Source organism: Sphaerodactylus townsendi, linkage group LG09 (assembly GCF_021028975.2).
Source record: "Sphaerodactylus townsendi isolate TG3544 linkage group LG09, MPM_Stown_v2.3, whole genome shotgun sequence".
Lineage (NCBI taxonomy): Eukaryota > Metazoa > Chordata > Lepidosauria > Squamata > Sphaerodactylidae > Sphaerodactylus > Sphaerodactylus townsendi.
The window spans coordinates 20,972,868-20,992,843 of record NC_059433.1 but is presented as its reverse complement, the minus strand read 5'-3'; the positions used below and the strand labels follow the sequence as shown (position 1 = coordinate 20,992,843).

General features: G+C 42.4%; 1 protein-coding gene across 3 annotated transcripts in view; it reads left to right on the top strand.

Moving 5' to 3' along the window:
- The window catches only part of SYCP2L (synaptonemal complex protein 2 like), a 56,786-nt gene that overhangs the window by 3,477 nt on the left and 33,333 nt on the right, over positions 1 to 19,976 (top strand). For all 3 annotated transcript variants that reach the window (XM_048508109.1, XM_048508108.1, XM_048508110.1), the window contains 12 exons: positions 2,088 to 2,192; positions 4,497 to 4,521; positions 6,040 to 6,125; positions 6,226 to 6,314; positions 7,332 to 7,366; positions 8,894 to 9,036; positions 9,748 to 9,800; positions 13,375 to 13,420; positions 14,761 to 14,853; positions 14,946 to 15,006; positions 18,496 to 18,641; positions 19,093 to 19,153. In XM_048508109.1, the coding sequence (XP_048364066.1) occupies positions 2,088 to 2,192; positions 4,497 to 4,521; positions 6,040 to 6,125; positions 6,226 to 6,314; positions 7,332 to 7,366; positions 8,894 to 9,036; positions 9,748 to 9,800; positions 13,375 to 13,420; positions 14,761 to 14,853; positions 14,946 to 15,006; positions 18,496 to 18,641; positions 19,093 to 19,153 (943 nt within the window). The remainder of the gene's footprint in view (positions 1 to 2,087; positions 2,193 to 4,496; positions 4,522 to 6,039; positions 6,126 to 6,225; positions 6,315 to 7,331; positions 7,367 to 8,893; positions 9,037 to 9,747; positions 9,801 to 13,374; positions 13,421 to 14,760; positions 14,854 to 14,945; positions 15,007 to 18,495; positions 18,642 to 19,092; positions 19,154 to 19,976) is intronic.

Below are 19,976 nucleotides of genomic sequence, written 5' to 3'. Positions count from 1 at the left end.
ATCACATGTCAATTACATACATAAGCAATATGTTTCTGGGTAAATCACATTTCACATATCAATTACATACATATCACATATCAATTACATACATAAGCAATATGTTTCTGGGTAAGTCACATTTCACATATCAATTACATACATATCACATACCAATCACATACATTTCACATATCAATTACATATATAACCAATATGTTTCTGGGTGAATCCTCATTTTAAACTGTTCATTGGGCATTGATGACTGTATTACTGTGACTATTCATGCTTTTATATACCCCCCCCCCAAGTGTTGACATCCCTTAAGAATGAAATTAATGACATTTCTTAAAATGTTGATATTTTGAGTGTGTGTCTGTTTAACAATAACAGCACATGCTGTGTTGTATCTAAAAACCCATGCAGTTGTGTGTGTTTTTTTTAAAAAAAGACAATTGCCTCATCTTTGTGCACCGATCCCAACAGAAAATCACTGGTGTAGATAAAGCTTAACATGCAGCGATTGGCTCTTAAAAGTTCCTGTGGAAAACAGAATGTTTTTTAAAATAATGGATTCAGGAAATGACAAAGACTGTTCTCTCTGGCCCTTTCCCCACTTACCTTAAGCCCTGCGCTGCTCGAGGAGAGTAGCGCGGGGTCCCTCTGCACTCCCCACTGAGAGGGGCGTCGACAGCGCAGCTGCCCCGACGCTGCTGCTGTCGCGCGCCTCAGCGCGAGGCATTCCTGGCGCTCTTTCAAAGGGCGCCTTTTGATGACCCCGCGCAGAGCGCGGGGTTGTGGGGACGCCCAGGCGCGCGCCAGGGATGCCGCGCGCTGGGGATTGCACGCAGCAACCCTCAGAAAAGGGTAAGTGGGGAAAGGGCCTCTGACTGACTCTTCCACATCTAAATGCTATTCTGTAAGGTTATAATTTGATAAACATGTACTTGGACAACCTTCCCTTTTCAGCTTATTGCAAACCTGCAATGATTTTGGGGGCCAAGAGTGAGGGAAGTAAGCTGTCATTCATTTCCTTAGGTCAGTGGATGTTGTACAACGGGTGTCACAGCCTGTATTTTCAAGGGGAAATGCATCCCAGCTGAAGTCAGTTCAGAAAGGATGTGTTGGAACTTTTCTCCTTTGTGAAGAGTTCTGATTTGGGACTCTTTAGTTTGGAGAGGAGACGTCTGAGGGGGGATATGATTGAAGTCTATAAAATTATGCATGGGGTAGAAAATGTTGACAGAGAGAAATTTCTCTCTCTTTCTCACAATACTAGAACCAGGGGGTATTCATTGAAAATGCTGGGGGGAAGAATTAGGACTAATAAAAGGAAACACTTCTTCACACAATGTGTGATTGGTGTTTGGAATATGCTGCCACTGGAGGTGGTGATGGCCACTAACCTGGATAGCTTTAAAAGGGGCTTAGACAGATTTATGGAGGAGAAGTCGATTTATGGCTACCAATCTTGATCCTCTTTGATCTGAGTTTGCAAAGGCCTTAACAGACCAGGTGCTCGGGAGCAACAGCCGCAGAAGGCCATTGCTTTCACCTCCTGCATGTGAGCTCCCAAAGGCACCTGGTGGGCCACTGCGAGTAGCAGAGAGCTGGACTAGATGGACTCTGGTCTGATCCAGCTGGCTTGTTCTTATGTTCTTATGATCCAAATACTGGTCCTGCTAATTCTGGGTCACTGAGAAGAACTGCAGCAGTGAGCCACATAGCTGTCTGCATAGAATAGGGTATTGTGGGTTTTCTGGGTTGTATGGCCATGTTCCGGTAGCATTTTCTCCTGATGTTTCATCTGCATCTGTGTCTGGCACCGGAAGGCTCCATACCAAGCAAAATGTCAGGAAAAAATGCTACTGGAACACGGCCATACAACCCGGAAAACCCACAACATCCTAGTGATTCCGGCTGTGAAAGCCTTTGACAATGTCTGCATGGAGCCAGGAAGTGTAGTTGGGTCTGAAAACTGGGGGGAAAAGGAAGAGAAAAGGAAGGAAGGGGAAAAAAGCACATTTAGGCCACTTTCTACTTGTTAATTTCTAATTACTTTCTTAATTTAATTTATCTGATTTTTGCTTATATGTTTTTGTTTTTACATGGTCGCTTGGTTTGAAAGAACTAGAGAATTTCTGAGCCTGATAGAACCGAAAGAAAGTAAATTCTTGGCAAAGCTTGTGGAAGACTTTTTCGACACAGCACTGGTAAGCACCAGGAAAGGGAAAGGCTTCAACTCGTCCGATTGTCTTTCTGTGCTTTTTGTTGGCCATCCTTAACCCAGTAATGATAACACACATCTCACTCCTAAAGCAATTATATCAATTTAGGACTTTTAAAAAATAATTTTGAAAGAGCCCTACTCTGTTTTAGTTCTTCTGTGTTCACATACAGCACTTCTACTCTAACATGTTCATAGGCAGTGGTGGGATCCAAAAATTTTAGTAACAGGTTCCCTCGCCAGCCCATCTCACAAAGGGGGCAGAGGCGTATCTAGGCAAACCTGAGCCCTGGGCAAAACCTGAGTTGGATGCACCCTCATGGGCAGCCACCCCATCATGATCCCCAAATTTTTTTTTGCACCAGGTCATTTCTAAATCATCATCACATTATAAAAAATGCCCCAACTCACAAATCTGAACACAGCAATGGTGAAACACACAGGTTCTTTGATAGAGACTGGTGAGATAAAAGGTACGAAAGGCTGAGAATCCATGAATTGCAGTACCTGAAAGGGATTAACCCAGTTCAGGGAGTTACATTATTAGTCGCAATTGCTATATGGAACCTTCACATTCAAAGGCAGTAGGCCTCTCGGGGAGGTGAGGGCGTGGAGGTGGAAAAGCGGACCCGATTAGTAACCCCCTCTTGGCACACACAAATAATTAGTAACCCACTCTCGGGAACTGGTGAGAACCTGCTGGATCCCACCTCTGTTCATAGGGCTTAATGAAGCTCTGTTCTCCTCTAGTTGTATGGGTGTTTCATTTACTTCCTTTATATACTGCCTTTCTCCCCAGTAAGGAACCAAAGCAGTTCACATCATTCCCCTCTCCGTTCTGTCTGCACAACAACCCTGTCAAGTTGGTTTGCATTTCATGAAATGGACACAAAATATGACGGGCAGCTGCTTACTTCTAAACTAGTTAAGTGACAGTAGACAGCTGGGAGACTGGAGCGGCTGTACAAGGAAGGCGATGGCAAATGCCCTGGGCTCATCTCTTGCCTTGAAAATTGCATGAGGAGGAACTTCATGGGGCCACTATGAATGGGTTGCAGTTTGACAGCACAGCATGCCTTTTCGGAAGGCAGGCACATACAATGATCTGGAGACTTGGAAATGTTATATGAAAATGCCTATTGTTAGAAATTTCTGGTGTTTGATCTGGAATCTCTTTCCATAAATAGCCTTGTGAGTCCTGAAGGAAAGGCAAACAATAGATATTTAACATAACATAACTTAAACATAAACCTAACATAAATAAATGTACACATGAGGAAACTGTTCTGTTTGGATCCAATAGGTGTTACAGTTAAATGTGTTTCTACTAGTGGTGGTGAACCTTTGGCACTCCAGATGTTATGGACTACAATTCCCAGCAGCCCCTGCCAGTATGGCCCATTGGCTGGTGGGGGCTGATGGGAATTGTAGTCCATAACATCTGGAGTGCCAAAGGTTCGCCACCACGGCTTAAGGGATATAGGTAAAGGTTTCCTTAAATTTTTTAAAAATGTATTTCAGTATACATGATAAGCATAAACATATACATGAAGCATAAACTTTTATATTTTTACACTTCGTAAGGATCTTACTTTCTAAACTTATTTTTAAAAATTACATTACTTTTCAATATATCGTCATATCTAATAACATATTTATTATAACACATATATTGCCTAGATCTTTCTTCAATTATAGTTTAACTGTGTTCTTAATTTTCATCTATATAATTAAAAAAGGTACTCAGTCTTTCTTGAAATTCTGAGATGCAGAGGTGGGATCCAACCAGTTCTCACCACTTCTCTAGAAGTGGTTACTAATTTTTTCTGAGTGCTGAGAAGCAACCTCCCTGCCCAATAGGGACTGGAGGTGCGTGTGTGTGGCGGCGCCACTGTTTGAATCCCACCACCATCGGAACCTGTTATCAAAATTTTTGGATCCCACCACTGCTGAGATGGATCTGTTATGTATAAAGGATATTGGTTTTACCATTACCATTACATATTCATTTAATTTAGTCATCCATTCATTCAAGTTGGAATATTTCTCTGTCTTCCATTTTGTTTCATATATTACTGAGTTTAGGTTGAAGTATCTTACAGTGCAGTTTCCATACTGTTCAACATCCACTGAAATCAGTGGAATTAGAGGCATGTAACACTGTTTAGGACTAATGGTTAAACAGTCTGTCTGTTTAATGTGCTGTATTTGAATGTAATGTATTTTTCCTGTATGTGGGTGTACTATATTAATCTCCATTCTGTGCTTTTCTTTCCCATCCTGTTCTTAGGTCATTGCCAAGAGCAATGATGAAGGTCAGTCACCATCTTTATAATTATCTAACCATTTTAGGTGAGGTGGTTTTGTTACCCAGGATGGAGACACAGGCCCCTTCCACACACGCAAAATAATGTGTTTTCAAACCACTTTCACAATTGTTTGCAAGTGGATTTTCTATTCTGCACAGCTTCAAAGAGTATTGAAAGCAGTTTGAAAGTGCATTATTCTGCATGTGCGGAATGAGCCACAGTCTCTCAATAATGTGGGGAAAATTAGCTCAAAGCAGACTGGTTAGTTCAGCCGTGAAAGCCTTCGGCAATACATCAGACTTCTTATCAATATCGCAAGAGGCTGGGTAGGGAATCTTTAATACCAGTATATATGAAGATCAGCTCTTGGAAGAAAATCCACAGAGGAATATAATGCAAATTTGACAATCTTTATTGTAGGGATAAGAAGTTCACAAGCACTTGATTCAATGCAGTAAACACACGCACAGTTCATAAGACAAAATTGGCTGGATGCGATGTGAAGAAGATCTGGGGTTCAGAACCAAATGGCCAGCGTCTGGTTCCAGGGGGCAACGTGTTGGGCACAGCGACAAAGATGAAAAGGTGTCAGTGACACTGGGCGATTGGCCCTTTGGAGGGTAGGATATTTATAGGGCGAAGAACCACCTTTGGGAGGTGTCAGGACAACCTTTAGGAAGTGCTAGGACAAGTTCACTGTTCGAAGACCGAGGACCTTTCCCTGGGGCCATTGCAAGCACAGCCTCAAAATGAATCGCAGCCTGGCCTCAGACTCTCCCCCTCCCTCAGTGTTGCTATGTAAGGGGAGAGATGGGGAAAGCCCTGCAGGGGTTTTCTGTTTTTGCAATGGTGGGATCCAGTCTATGTATTTGAATTGATAAGAAAGTCACATATAAATTCTTCAACCTGATAGTGGCTTTAGTAAAACACAGGCTCATTCCACATATGCAGAATAATGCATTTTCAAACTGCTTTCAAGGCTCTTTGAAGCTGTGCGGAATAGCAAAATCCACTTGCAAACAGTTGTGAAAGAGTTTGAAAACGCATTATTCTGCGTGTGCGGAAGGGGCCACAGTGTCATTATTCCTGTTAACATGAGGGTGAGAGAGGTCAAAGTTTTGGATTTAATTATTTTGATGATAGGATTTTTATAATACGTGTTGTAATTGTTAGCTGTCTTGGTGGCCCTGATGGAGCAGAAAGGCAGGGTACAAATTTGTAAATAAATACCATATACAAAGCTATCAAATTTAGCCAGTCTGATTTGGATAGGCTGCAAATCACAAAGGCCCCTTCCGCACATGCAAAATAATGCGTTTTCAAACCACTTTCACAACTGTTTGCAAGTGGATTTTGCCATTCCGCACAGCTTAAAAGAGCACTGAAAGCAGTTTGAAAGTGCATTATTCTGCATGTGCGGAATGAGCCAAGAAGATACTGCAGGTCACTTCTGTGTTAATTAGTCTGGTTCTTTTCTGCCTGAAAACTGGGCTTCTTTTCCCCACACCCATTTTATTGTTCCAGGAAAGAAGCAGCTGCTTGAATCCTTCCTACTGTACTTAGGACATATAGCTATCGAACCTAATGTGACCTGTGCCCTTCGGCAGGAGGTTAGTTTCTGACAAGAAGAAAGTAGAATGAAAAGGCGTAAGATGAATCCTCCCTCATATTCATGACTTGTGCTGTATTTCTTCTATCACTGCAACGAAGGCTCTGAGAACCTTAAACACGCTCTTGGACAACGTCGCTCGAGAGGAACGAAAGAAGTTTGCATTGTCTGAAGAGATGTGTTTGCTTACGTAAGCATGTTTGTACTACGGGGGTCATTCCTACTTCAGTTTTCATTATACTAGGGAGCAGGTTTTGTGTTTTGTCTTACGCACAACTTAGTGGTCTATCTTAGTCAAAGCGAACTTTTGCTGAGTAGGGAATAGTTAGAAGTTAGCCTTGTTTGCAATAGCAGGCTGCAACATGCAGAGGAATTGTTGTTTGATGCTTTTTTGCATAGCGGTATGACACATATCTGACTTTTTTCATTGTTTCTAATTTTTATGATCCTACTCCTTTTGCATTGTTTGTTGGAAGTCTTGTTCTGTTTAATTGCATTTCTCTTGCACTGTGTGATCCACTTTGAGTCTGTGAGAAAGGTAGGTTATAAAATAAGGTAAATTTATAAATGACGTCCACCATTAAGGTAGCTGTTGTATGCAGTATCTATATATTTACTGTTTCTAGGAGTAGCAGTGGCGTAGTGGCTAAGAGCAGGTGTACTCTGATCTGGAGGAACCGGGTTTGATTCCCCGCTCTGCTGCCTGAGCTGTGGAGGCTTATCTGGGGAATTCAGATTAGCCTATACACTCCAACACATGCCAGCTGGGTGACCTTGGGCTACTCACAGTTCTTCTGAGCTCTCTCAGCCCCATTTACCTCTCAGGGTGTTAGTTGTGAGGGGGGGAAGGGCAAGGAGATTGTCAGCCCCTTTGAGTCTCCTATAGGAGAGAAAGGGGGGATATAAATCCAACTCTTCTTCTTCTTCTGCACATTGATAGATCTATGTGGCTATGGTAGCTAAAATAAAGCTTATTGTTGAGTCTATAACTTAGAGGGTAAGGGTATGTGATGGTAGTTCTAATGCTGAATGGTCATGTCGTTCTTTGAAGGTTAAATTTTGATTTAAAAATTTGGGATTATCAATATTTTGTTTCACTTGCAGCCTAATCACTCAGTTTGTATCTTCCATTTAAATGACTACTAAGTCGTAAAACAGTGTTTTCGTTTCACCTATGTAAATTCATTAATTCATTGTGTTGTTGCAGGAAAGAACTTGCAAAAATGATTTTGGAAGTTGGAGGTAAGAATCCAGGGCATATATCAGTTGGTATTTCTGGCCAAGCATCGACTTGTAGCTTGAATGTGAATGGTACAATCCAAGATTAAATTTTCTGCTTTGCAATGGATTCAAGGCCCTAGCATTTTGCAGTCACAATTGTTAATAATGCTGCTATGATTAACTGAATGGTTAGAAGAATTTGGGGGGCCCATTCTTGTTGAATCTGTGGGCCCTGTTGGAATGTGGAGAACAGGAAATGGATTCCCTTCATAAACCTGCTGTCTCATAGTGCTGGGGCCAATCACAATGCATTGGGAGGGTGCAAAGAGAGCATCCTCCTACAATGGGGGCTGTTTCCGAATGGATGCTCCCTGCAGGCCCAAAGATTCCTAGGTTTTTCTGAAAGAAAGTCAGGACTGAGTTGTTCCAGGGCTAGACGGGTGTCTGGCAGGGGCACAGATACATGCGCGCCTGGATGCAGTTCCCCCTCCTTCTGCCCCAGGCAGTCGGTCTCTAAAAGATTCGCCATCACTGCTCTATATCCTTCCTGTTTTCTGTACTGCTGATGCCTCACAGTTTACCCAGATTGCTACTCCCAGGGACTGACTTCCTTCTGTCTGTCTCCTTATCTTCTTGCTTCTCAGTCTGACCTTCTTGACAGCCAGACGTGCTTTCAGCATCTCTCTCTATCATAGCTTGGATAGGTATCTAGAGTGCCTGTTGTTCCTTTCTTTTTGTAGTACAGAATTACTTAACCTTGAAGGACATCCATTTCCTTTCTAAAGCAAGAAGCCATTCATGAACTTTATTCCCAAAGCAGCCTTCCTCTACCAGCTCTAAGCAAACTGGAATTACTAGAGCTTGAAACTCAACAGTAGTATTTGTTTTTAAGCATACTCTTTAAGAAAGGCTGGATTTCAGAACTGATAAAAGTGTGCTTTCAGAATAATACTTCTATTTGTTTGGATATTTTAAGCTGGCATTTCTCTCCAGAGGGGACTCACAAAATCTGCTTTTCTGTTTTGTCCTGTCAGTAACCCTGCAAAGTGGGCTAGGCTGAGACTAGATCAAGATCACTCGGGGAGTTTTTATGGTTAGGTAGGAACTTAAAACTGGATCTCTGAGATGTAGTCCATCATTCTACTCACTGCACCATGCTGACTATCAAGCTGTTTTTATATAATGTAAGAAGTTCATGGTGGTTTCAAGTCATAGCTGAAATATAGTTTATTCTTTGGAAATGTCATTAGTGAATCAGTCCTCACTGGTTCCCCTTGATCTTTTAAATTCTCATTTTTTAGAAAGAAGTGATCTCTTTCACTGGAACAGTATGGAATCTCTTTTGATTTTTCCTTTTGGCAGAGCAGCATTTCCAATCACTGTCGAATAGGCTAGAATCAAGTCTACGTATATAAGGATGCACAGTTCATGATTTAAGTTCGCTGTGCTAGGAAGATAGTAGCTCTGTCATTAATAGCAAAATATTTTCTGACTTGCAAGAGGTTTGCACATTCGGTTTTGAAGTGCTTTGATATCTGTACTCTGCAGACTATGATATCCAGGTTGCTATTTTGGAAGCCCTGTTCAGGCTGATGTTGAAAAAATGGAGAGATGACCTTGTTCACAATTGGTTTGAAGATCAGCACGTTGTTAATGCCTTCAAAGAAATAAAGGACAGAGAGTTCGAGACGGTAAGCTGTTTTGCTTTTTCACATCAAAATACTTTTTGTGATTTTTGCGTGGGTCATTTCACTTTGCTGAAGCATCAAACATGTAGTAGCATGGGAGAGATATAAGATGTGTTTGTACCAAGGAGCAGCAGTGGCGTAGTGGCTAAGAGCAGGTGCACTCTGATCTGGAGGAACCGGGTTTGATTCCTAGCTCTGCCACTTGAGTTGTGGAGGCTTATCTGGGGAATTCAGGATAGCCTGTGCACTCCCACACATGCCAGCTGGGTGACCTTGGGCTAGTCACAGCTTCTCGGAGCTCTCTCAGCCCCACTCACCTCACAGGGTGTTTGTTGTGAGGGGGGAAGGGCAAGGAGATTGTAAGCCCCTTTGAGTCTCCTGCAGGAGAGAAAGGGGGGATATAAATCCAAACTCCTCCTCCTCCTCCTCCTCCTCCTCCTCCTCTTCTTCTTCTTCTTCTTCTTCTCATGTACTGTGTAACGAATTCATGCCTGTAATCTTTGGCAGAAGGGAAACACTGGTAGCATCAGTGTTTAATTTTAAAAGTGTGAGTGATTTTATTCTATTTTGTATTGATTATTAGATCCCAGCTCAAGTCATGTGTCAGTTTATACCATGAAATTTTTTATTGGCTCCGCGGGTCCTTAACATTAGAGAATATCCCTGATTAAGCAAGCCTTTTTGGAAAACTGCCATCACTTTTTTTTTTTTAAGGATTGCAGGAAATTTCTTAATGTGCTAAATCAAAGACTTGGGGATAAAAGAAGGTAAGAACTTGTCATGAGCCTGTTCACCTGAGGGTCTGAGCATCCACTTTTATTCAGTGACTTTCAAGGTAGCTTCCCCCTGACTGCTAAATGGCTTATCCTTTCGTTATGTAGGGTCCCTACTATTTTCCCTGTACACACTCAAGTGCATGGTCTTTCCATATACCCCAGTAGCCCTTTCCTCTTCAGGCTACTAGAAGGCACCTAGGCCCATTTGACATTGCAGCTATGCCAGTCTACAGTAGTTTACCAAAACAAAGAGGATTTCACTGATGTAAACAGAGAAAGGGAGACTTGGAATGTAGGAGGGAATTCAGAATAGAGACCAAAAGAAAATGCATCTACTCGATCAGGGGTCTTCAAACTATGGCCCTCCAGATGTTCATGGACTACAATTCCCATCAGCCTCTGCCAGCACGGTCAAGTGGTAGGGCTCATGGGAATTGTAGTCTATGAACATCTGGAGGGCCACAGTTTGAAGACCCCTGTACTAGATGGTAGTCAACAGATCTATGCTAGTCACAAGGACGGTAGTCTTCCTCTGGAATTATGTTTCATGTAAGACCAATATGGGAGATCATAATCTTTTCAAATTGGGGTGGAATTTCTCTGTGGGCATCTTATCCCGTTGTGTACACAGGAACTTGGTTCAAAGTTGTATGCTCCGTTCATTTTTATCCTGTTGTTTTCAGAAGGACAAGCTCATCTTGTGTGGGGGGGGGGTGTGTGCCTAATTCTGCATGAATAAAATAATGCACCTTTTTATTCAAAGTACTGAATGGAATGCAAGATCTACCAACAAAGACACTGGTGAGCCAGCAAATGAAAGGGCCAGGGAAAGGAGGCAGGTGTACTGGCCATGATGGGGAGGAGCTTGTGGGTGAAGCAGAAGCAACATTTTCTGCTCCTGGTAGTTTTGACATAGCTGCATGTTCCTGCCTCACAGTCTTGGCACACTGAGCAACAGTGCCACATGCCTACACCAGCAGTTGTAACAAGGCTTTGGCACTTATTAGGAGGTGGACCCGGAGGGATTCTGGTTGATAGCTTCCCCACTGTGGTCTCATCTGGCCCGGCTCAACTGCACCTCTGCTTCTGAGGTGGAGCAGTGGAACTGCTGCATCATAGGTCGAATCCCCACTACCGTCTTAGCCAGGTTTCAGAACACAAACTAACCAGGTTTGAGGTCATTTGTGTTCTGAAATCTGGCTAAGATGGTAGTGGGGATTCGACCGGGGAGGTCGTCCCTCAAACCTGGTTAGTTTGTGTTCTGAAACCTGAACATAAGAACAAGCCAGCTGGATCAGACCAGAGTCCATCTAGTCCAGCTCTCTGCTATTCGCAGTGAGCCCACCAGTTGCCATTGGGAGCTCACATGCAGGATGTGAAACCTGGCTAAGACGGTAGTGGGGATTCAACCATAGTATGTTACTATTTGGCATGTATACAAAGGGTGGTCTGCCCTGGATAATCTATTTGAGACCCAGAGTTTTAAGGTCCCTTTCAATGTTACCTCAGCTGTGTGGTGTGGGAGCTAATTCAGTGTAGCTTCTGCCACTCTGGTGAGGTAAGGTCAGATGCTAATTACAGAACAAGGGATCAGTACAAAGAAGTTATACTCACAAAACAATGTACTGAACAGTATGAAGAATAATAATGAAAAACACCTCTTTCTTAACCTAAAAAACGGTTTATGGACCTTAATTAGTGTTCTCTTTCATATAAAAGGTAATATCAGAAGCTTTACTTTTTATTTATTGTCTGGGGTTTTCTTTTTTTACAGCTGGGTCTCTTATGGTTTGATATTTTGGTTTTTATGAACCATTTTTATCAACCACTTTTACTTTGAACTATTTCCAGCATGTTTCTGGAGCAGGTAGCGCAAAAGTTTTCTAAACAAACACACTGGCACAGTAAATAGTCATGTTGGCGGCTGCTTCTGTTTCAGCAGTGTGGAAAGTACTTAATTAAATTGCTCATGTAGCATGGGTTGAGGTAGAGACTCACCTTCTTTTCAGTGAGTGGGAGTTTGTATGCCATAATGCTAGGTTCTGCAAGCCTTCTGACTAATAAAAGGAAACACTTCTTCACGCAACGTGTGATTGGTGTTTGGAATATGCTGCCACAGGAGGTGGTGATGGTCACTAACCTGGATAGCTTTAAAAGGGGCTTGGACAGATTTATGGAGGAGAAGTCGATTTATGGCTACCAATCTTGATCCTCTTTGATCTGAGATTGCAAATGCCTTAACAGACCAGGTGATCGGGGGCAACAGCCGCAGAAGACCATTGCTTTCACATCCTGCGTGTGAGCTCCCAAAGGCACCTGGTGGGCCACTGCGAGTAGCAGAGAGCTGGACTAGATGGACTCTGGTCTGATCCAGCTGGCTTGTTCTTATGTTCTTCTTAAGTCTGTGCTGGAATAATTATTCTCCCTATGTCCCCCCTCCCCCCCCATGGTAGCATTTCTCATGTTCAATCTTGCTGTGTTATACAGTGAACATATCTGTCTGCAACTGTGTTCGTGCATAAACTTGCCTCGTGTAAGAGAACTGCATGTCTAGCATGGGTGTGTCGACAACGGCCATTTGTATGAAGATGGGGCATCGGGGGCACCTTTGTGCTTGCCCCTTTTTATGCTGGGAACAATGGGAATTTCTGTTCGGACACAGTGTGTAGTTAACCTCTGATGCCTCTTGGGAGTGCCACATATGAAAACGGGCATTTCCTTGCCTTGCAATGGTGGGAGGAAAGTAGGATTCTCAACTAACTGATATAACAGTTGCTTGTGACTGTTGGTGCTCTAGTAACCTCAGCTTGTGGGTTCTGTGGGGCAGAACCTGGAATGAGTTTGCAATAACAATTTTTAAAAAACAACCTTTCTTAACACATAACATATAACATCAACATTTAACATCACACTTCAAGGTCCTGTTCAGGTTGCATTTTCAAGTCCTTCTAGTTACAGTCTACTGATACTGCCAAGTCCAATTCTTCTTTGCAAGTGGGCTGGCTCCTGAAGACTCCAAGGGCTTGATGAACAGGCTTCAACATGATGAAGGTTTCCAGGAGAACTCTCACCCATTACAAACATAAAAAGAAACCCTGAAACAATAAACTCCAACATTTACAACATAGCAAAAATAAACAACTACCTTCCCAGGAGTTCCCAACAATATTGCAGTTTACCTTAACAAGGTATTAAGGGCTTATAGAAATCAAGGTCCGAGTCTGGTAGCCTTGTCTCCTCCAACTACATGAGGTCTGCTGCAGCCTCTTGCCGCTTTGAGTCTCCACCCCTTACTGGGTCAACCCATTCTGAGCATGGGGGTTACACTCTTGGTCTAGCAGACTAGACTACCCCACAGTGCAACCATTTTGGATAAATGTATGCTTTGTTTGGAGTGGCAGCTAGTCCCATCAAAAATGGGGACAGCCAGATGCTCTTCAGTGCTTGGCTGGACTTTCAGAAACTTGCATGAGGGGGCACAGCTCTTTCTTTTTATATACCAACTGGAATCAAGGTTTTGTTTGGGATCACTTCCTTAAAGGTAGAATTTTGCCTTCTTTTGCAGAGTGTTCTCATTTCCTTGTAAAGCTGCTTATGCTGACACGAATCAGGTACCATCTTTTTTCTCTGTTTATATGTGGCATAGTCAAGAATGCTGAATAGCTGTATTACCCCTTTTGGACTTCCCTCTTTTATTTTTAGTTATGTGTCTTTCAGGTAACTGATGTAGTGGTTAAGAGTGGTGTGATGGTTAAGAGCAGTAGACTTTAATCACAAGAACTGGGTTTGATTCCCCACTCCTCCACACGAGCAGCGGACTCTGATCTGGTGAACTGGATTTGTTTCACTGCTCCTATACATGAAGCCTGCTGGGGTGACCTTGGGCTAGTCATAGTTCTCTCAACCCCACCTACCTCACAAGGTCCCTGTTGTGGGGAAGGATTTCTAAGCCACTTTGAGATTCCTTACAGGAGAGAAGAGTGTGGTATAAATCTGAACTCTTCCTCTTCTTCTTCCTAGTCTAAAAAAGTTGTAAGCAGTGAAGAGGAAAACATGACTGTTTTGGAGGAGGGGTGGGGATGTGTGTGTATTTTTCTGTATATAAATAATGCAGTGTTCCTCTTTCATTTCATTCAGTTGGAGCCATCTATATGAGGATATGTGCTAAGCACGTGTCACTTAGTGGTAGCTAACTGGTATATTGCAGCAGGCAAAGAAGCCCTTCTCACTTGCATGGTGCCCTCAAAGGAGAAGGCTTGGATTGGAGAACATTTAACCCAATTTTCTTGAAACTCCTCCTGCCTCCCTCCTCCAGCTGCCTTTACCTTATCAGTTTCTGCAACCCTGTGGAGGTAGAAGCTGCAGGGAGCCTGCTCAAGTTGGGCCACTTTGGATATTTTGTTACATGCGAGTCAGAGATCAAATGTGGTGTAGTGGTTGGAATGCCAGACTAAGATCTGGGAGACCCAGGTTTGAATCCCCTCTCTGCCCTTGAAGCTGACCAGATGACTTTGGGCCATTCACTTTTGGTGGTGAAAAGTGCCATCAAGTTGCGGCCAATTTACGGAAACCCCGCATGGGGTCTCCAAGGGAAGAGATGTTCAGAGGTGGTTTGCCATTACCTGCCTTTGCAGAGCAATCTTGGGTTTCCTTGGTGGTCTCCCATCCAAGTAATGACCAGGGCCAACCCCACTTAGGTTCCAAGATCTGAAAATATCAGGTTAGCCTGAGCCACATTTTGGCCAGCCTAATTTACCTCACAGGATGGCTGTTAAAATAAAATGGAAGAGAGCGGGAATGATGTTCTACATGGCTTTTGAGCCCCCTACAGGAATAAATATATGCAGCTGCAATGTACCATTTAATTGGTCCACCAAGTTGCCATAAGCAACATATTTACAGGTTGGCATGTCACTGATGTTTCTGGAAACAAAACTCTTTTTATTTCAAGTTAACAAAGCCAGCTGACGAGAAATTGGAGGAGTTTTGGGTTGACTTCAATTGTGGAAGTGAGAGCGTGACCTTCTACTTAAATAACCCTGAGGTACTGCTGATAAAGCAAACAAACTCTTATACTCTTGACTTTTGATTCTGATAACACAGTAGAAGGCATCTTACTCCATGTTTTCTTTTCAGAGTCCTTTCTGGGAGTCCGTGAGATTGTCTAAAGAAGACATCAGCAGTTATTGTGTGGAAGGTAAGACACTGAAGAAACCTTTCTTATTCCTCCTAAGAGAAACATGCCTGATTATACTTCATTTAAACCAGGGGTCTTCAAACTGTGGCCCTCCAGATGTCATAAACTACAATTCCCATGAGCCCTACCACTTGGCCATGCTGGCAGGGGGTGATGGGAATTGTAGTCCATGAACATCTGGAGGGCCATAGTTTGAAGACCCCTGATTTAAACTCTAAAAATGTTGTTGTTAATGTATTAAGAAAGTGGAATTCTTGTGGTACTAACAGAAGTGAAGTAGAAACTTGTACGGAACTTCTGTTGTGAACCATGAAGTACAGGTACACATTCAAGATCTCCTTTACATTGAATCTTTTAAAACTAGCATTTCCTAATAATCCACATTAGACATGCCTGCTGGTAGGGTTGTCATTTGCCTGACCCCCCTATACAAGCTAATCCACTTACTTGGGTATCTGTGCGGATCATCTCCACAGGAGAACTGGGGAGGGAAATTGCACCTGAATCTAGAAGTGCTGGCACTTCCAGATGACAGTCTATGAATCTGCCCAAATCTCTATGTTCTTTACTTTAGTGATTTAGAGGAAATTTAGAGATTTAGAGCATCACCAGGAAGTGCTGTCACTTCTGGATTCAGAAGCCCCCCCCCCCCCCCCGAGTTTGTTCTACTGTGATAATCCTATAGAGAAGCAGTTCATAATACAGTTACTTGTCCCTGGCAACAAACAGTTGGCCTTGGTGAACTGTCAAAGGCGACACTATTCTCACTCGATCTGCTCTCCTGGTCTTCACTGAGAATATAACAAATACTGTGGTACTGTCTTCTACTGGCTTATGGTCACTGTTGCAGACACATAATATTGAATCTCATAGCTCTTTAGAAGTTGTCTCTTTCAGTACTTTGAAGCTGGAAGATCAGTGATAAGAATTCCCTTTGCCTCACTAGAAAGAGATCTAGATCACTGTTGGGACCAGCCACCCCCTCTAAAGTTGTTTCCCTGGTTTCCATATGTTCACTTTCTCTTCTTAGCTTCTGTCACAGAGTCTGGGTAGGGGAGAGACACAAAGGCATACGAATTTATTTTTTTTAAAATAATTTTTTATTGTATCATTTGAATATTCCATTTTATATTAATACTCTTCTTCATTCGTTTTCAAACAATACATTTCCCCCTTTTTCCCCTCCCCCCTGTATTTTCTTCATAGTTTTATCAAACAGCAGTAAGTTCATTCTTTGAAATCTCTTCTCCCATATCTCCTCATTGACTCCAGCTTCTTTCATCCAGTCCGCAGATATTGTCCATATCTTCAAAATTTCGCCCTGTTTATCTTGCCACAGTTTATTTTTTGTTATTATTTCGAAAATGTCCAGTGTCACTTGTTCCCAGATATATTCCAACCATTTCTGGATTGTCCATTTTTTTCTTTTCTTTCCAGCCTAAAGCTATTATTGCATGTGCTGCTTTGATCATTATTTTATACATGTAGCTATATTTTTTATCTACCCTTCTATCTTCCATTACACTCATGAACATTAAACCATTATTTATCCCAATATTAATCTTCACCAGTTTCTCGATATATAACATTACGGTTGTCCAAAATTTTTTCACTTCTATACATTCCGTCCACATATGGCTATAATGGAATACGAATGTATACGAATTTATGCAGGGTGAAGTTTGAGGCATCTGTATTCTACATATCATTATTAATATTTATTTATTAAAATTATTTCATTGAAATCATTATTATCATTATTGTATTCTAAATGATCATTAATACAAAATTGTCTCATTGTTGTACGCAATAAAGAAGTGAGTTTGTTTATGTCTCCACTGATGATGTGACTTTTAAAAACTAGCATTCTTCAAAATTTGATTTGTCTTGCTCATTACTGTTGTTTTCTGTCGGGTTGATCCACCGCACCTTCTAACGACTGAAATCTTTGCAATTTAAAGCAGGTTGCATTTTGAACGAATGTCCTGTTTCTGCGTCTGTGCAGTCAGTGGCAGGCATTTTCACACTGGGATGTTGGCACATAGCCACTGTTGGTGCATACTGGGTTGGTGACCCAGCTGGGTGGGCCCCAGTGGGCAGAGCAGATATCATTTGAATGTTCACTGAGGACCTGCCTTCTGAACTGTAATAATGATCAATGTTAGCATACGCAGGTTATCCGGTCTTTGGATAAAATGTTGTGGCACGTGAAATACACGGACCATTGCATGGTTCCCTAATTGTAATGGCTTCCTCCACTCATGAATCGCTGTTCCAAAGTGGAAGTGTTAAAATGCACCTGTACAAAGCCAGTCATGGTTTAGTAATGGATGTGTGAACCAGCCCTTCATTTTTCGTGATGGGCTTTAGTGGCCTTGAAGCCAGCTAACAATTGATCTCCTTTACCTATAAAAGATAGAATTTGGTGTGTTGTGAGTTCCTCAGGTTACAGCAAGTAAATGGAAGATATTTGAAACTTCTGATGAAAAAAGTCCTGCTTCTGATCAATGCCAGTGTAGCCTCATGCCTGGACTGCTACCACACAGTTTATGTGGGGCTACCTTTGAAGGCATCTCAGAAACTTCAGTTTTTGCAAAATGCAGCAGTGAGACTGCTGTCTTCTCATGAGGTTACCCTTGCCTAGGATAGTTTGCTGGGCAACAGCTAGTTCATTGGCGTTCTCTGTGGTCGGTAGGTTACTCTGAAACGGGCTAGCAGAGGCCCTTTCCCAAGACGTGGAAGCCAAAAACGCAGCTGCCTGGGGATCGGCAAAACGCCGTCCCCAGGTCCGCCGTTCAAGACAGGGCGGCGCTTCGCTGAAACGCAGCAGTGCCGACCTGGCTCCCCTTCCCCTCCCTCAGGGCGGCGTCAGGCCATCCTCAAAAACACCCGTTTAAAGGGTAGTTTTTGAGTGAACAGCGCGTATTCCTCGGGCGGCGCTGTAGAACCGCGACCGCCGGGAACACGCTTGTTTCCCCTCGTTCGTCATTTTCAGCACTCTCGCCGTTGCATTGTTCCATCGCTGTCCTCCCCGACCCTGGAGGTCGGAGGGCAGCGCATGGGCGGGGCTTAGGATGGACAGCAGGGCTTAATGCACAGCTTAATTTGCGAGGTAAGTAAGAGAGGGGACGGGGAAGAGGGCGTCTGCGGCGAACGTGCCTCCACTTCCCCGCTGCGGGCGACCGGCCTCCACCCCTCCCCACGCCGCAGAATCTTTGCTCTGTGGATACCGGAGGCCCGTGCAGAAAGGGCCAGAGTGAATGACGTGAACTTCAGGAAGTGAAGTAAGACTGTTTTGCTCCAGAGGGAATTTGGTGGAGGATCAATGGTCTTCGGCTGTATTTGAACTGTATTTTGATTTGTTAGGGTTGTGATGATTTTGCTGTTGCAGGATTTCCACAGCAGCTGACCACACAACATTTTCAGAGACAAGGTGGGGGAATAAATACTTTAAATAATTAAAAATTTCCTCTCTTTTTTGTTCTAAAGAAAGAGGGGAAGAAAAGATTCTCAAAATGCTTTTGCGGAACTCCACTACAATCAACAAAAAAGAAGTAACAAAGATCAAAATTCACGTTGACAGCAAATTTGATATTGCAAGCCCTCTCAGTAAAATATCAGAAAAAGTTAAAATGGCAAGTACCTGTATTTTTTTCCTTACTTTTAGACAACTTCAGTGGATGTTCTGTCTCTGATTATCAGAATTCTGAATAATATATCAGTGTGTTTTATTAATAAGATAATGCAATGTTAAAGGGAAAACATTCAGTTCCCTAGCTATATGTCTTCATTTATTTAATTTACTTTTCGAAGACAAATTTAGAAAAAAAAACATTTCCTTCTATAGGAACATTTTTTCAGTCTACCTGTTAATACAATACTTTACCACATTTATTCTTGGCCAGTTATTCTTAGATATAGAATAACTCTAGGTTTAGACAGTCTCCTGAACTAGCTAAGAAATAAATGTGTGAATTCTGGTCGCTCAGTTTTATTTCAGAATCTGAACTTTTTAAAAATTGAAATTTTAAGTTACATTTTTTTCCTCAATAAGGTTCTTAAAACTCTTTTCAATAACTTGGACAGGTAATATTGGATGAAGTTGAAACAGGGAGCCGCAGAGATCAGCCAGAACAAAATGAAACTGGTGGGTGTCTTTGCTTATATGATCTAACGCAGATAATCTCTTCACAGCTGGAAATTTTCTGCAGAATTGAAAATGCAGTTGGGTGTGTGTGTGTGTGTGTGTGTGTGTGTGTTGTGTGTGTGTTGTGTGTGTGTGTGTGTGTGAGTGAAGCTATTGGTGCCAGTTCTTCATGTCCAAGACTGGAAAGAGGTGGCATTCCGGGAACATTCTTTGCAAGTGGCCGGTTTCCCATAGTTACAGGAGAATTAAATAAGGGGTGACATGGGAAGGTGAGCTGTGATTGTCACAGCTCATTTGAACTCAGAGACTTCTCTCTTCGTGTATGTCAGTCAGTCAGTCAAGTATTTATTGTTTGAGCCATTGGCTATAACAATACAAAAATACATGCAGTTAAAACAGTAACTTAGTTAAAACAATAATTTAAATTAAAACAATAATTTAGTTTTACATTAAAATATAAATTATGAGTGTTCGCAATCTCTAAATTAAAATGCCCCATCAAATACGTCAGATGTTTTTGCAGCTTCTTCAGCTAGTCTAAGTTAATCTCCAGTACTTTACAACATTAGTTCAAACAGCGCTTTAAATACTTTGCTCATAGTTTCCTAGCCGCCAGGGCAAAGAGAGCTCTTCGTGTATGTGAGATCACTGGCTGTTCTGTCATCTTTGAGAAGAGTAGTTTGTTATACCAGATACTGTACACAAAGGAGCCATCAGTCCGTACCTCTCAGAAGGTGCTTTTCTAAGTAAAGATGGAATTGATGACAAATCTGACTCTACTCTGCTCTAACTGAATGTGTGTAAAGGAGGGGAGGGGGATTCA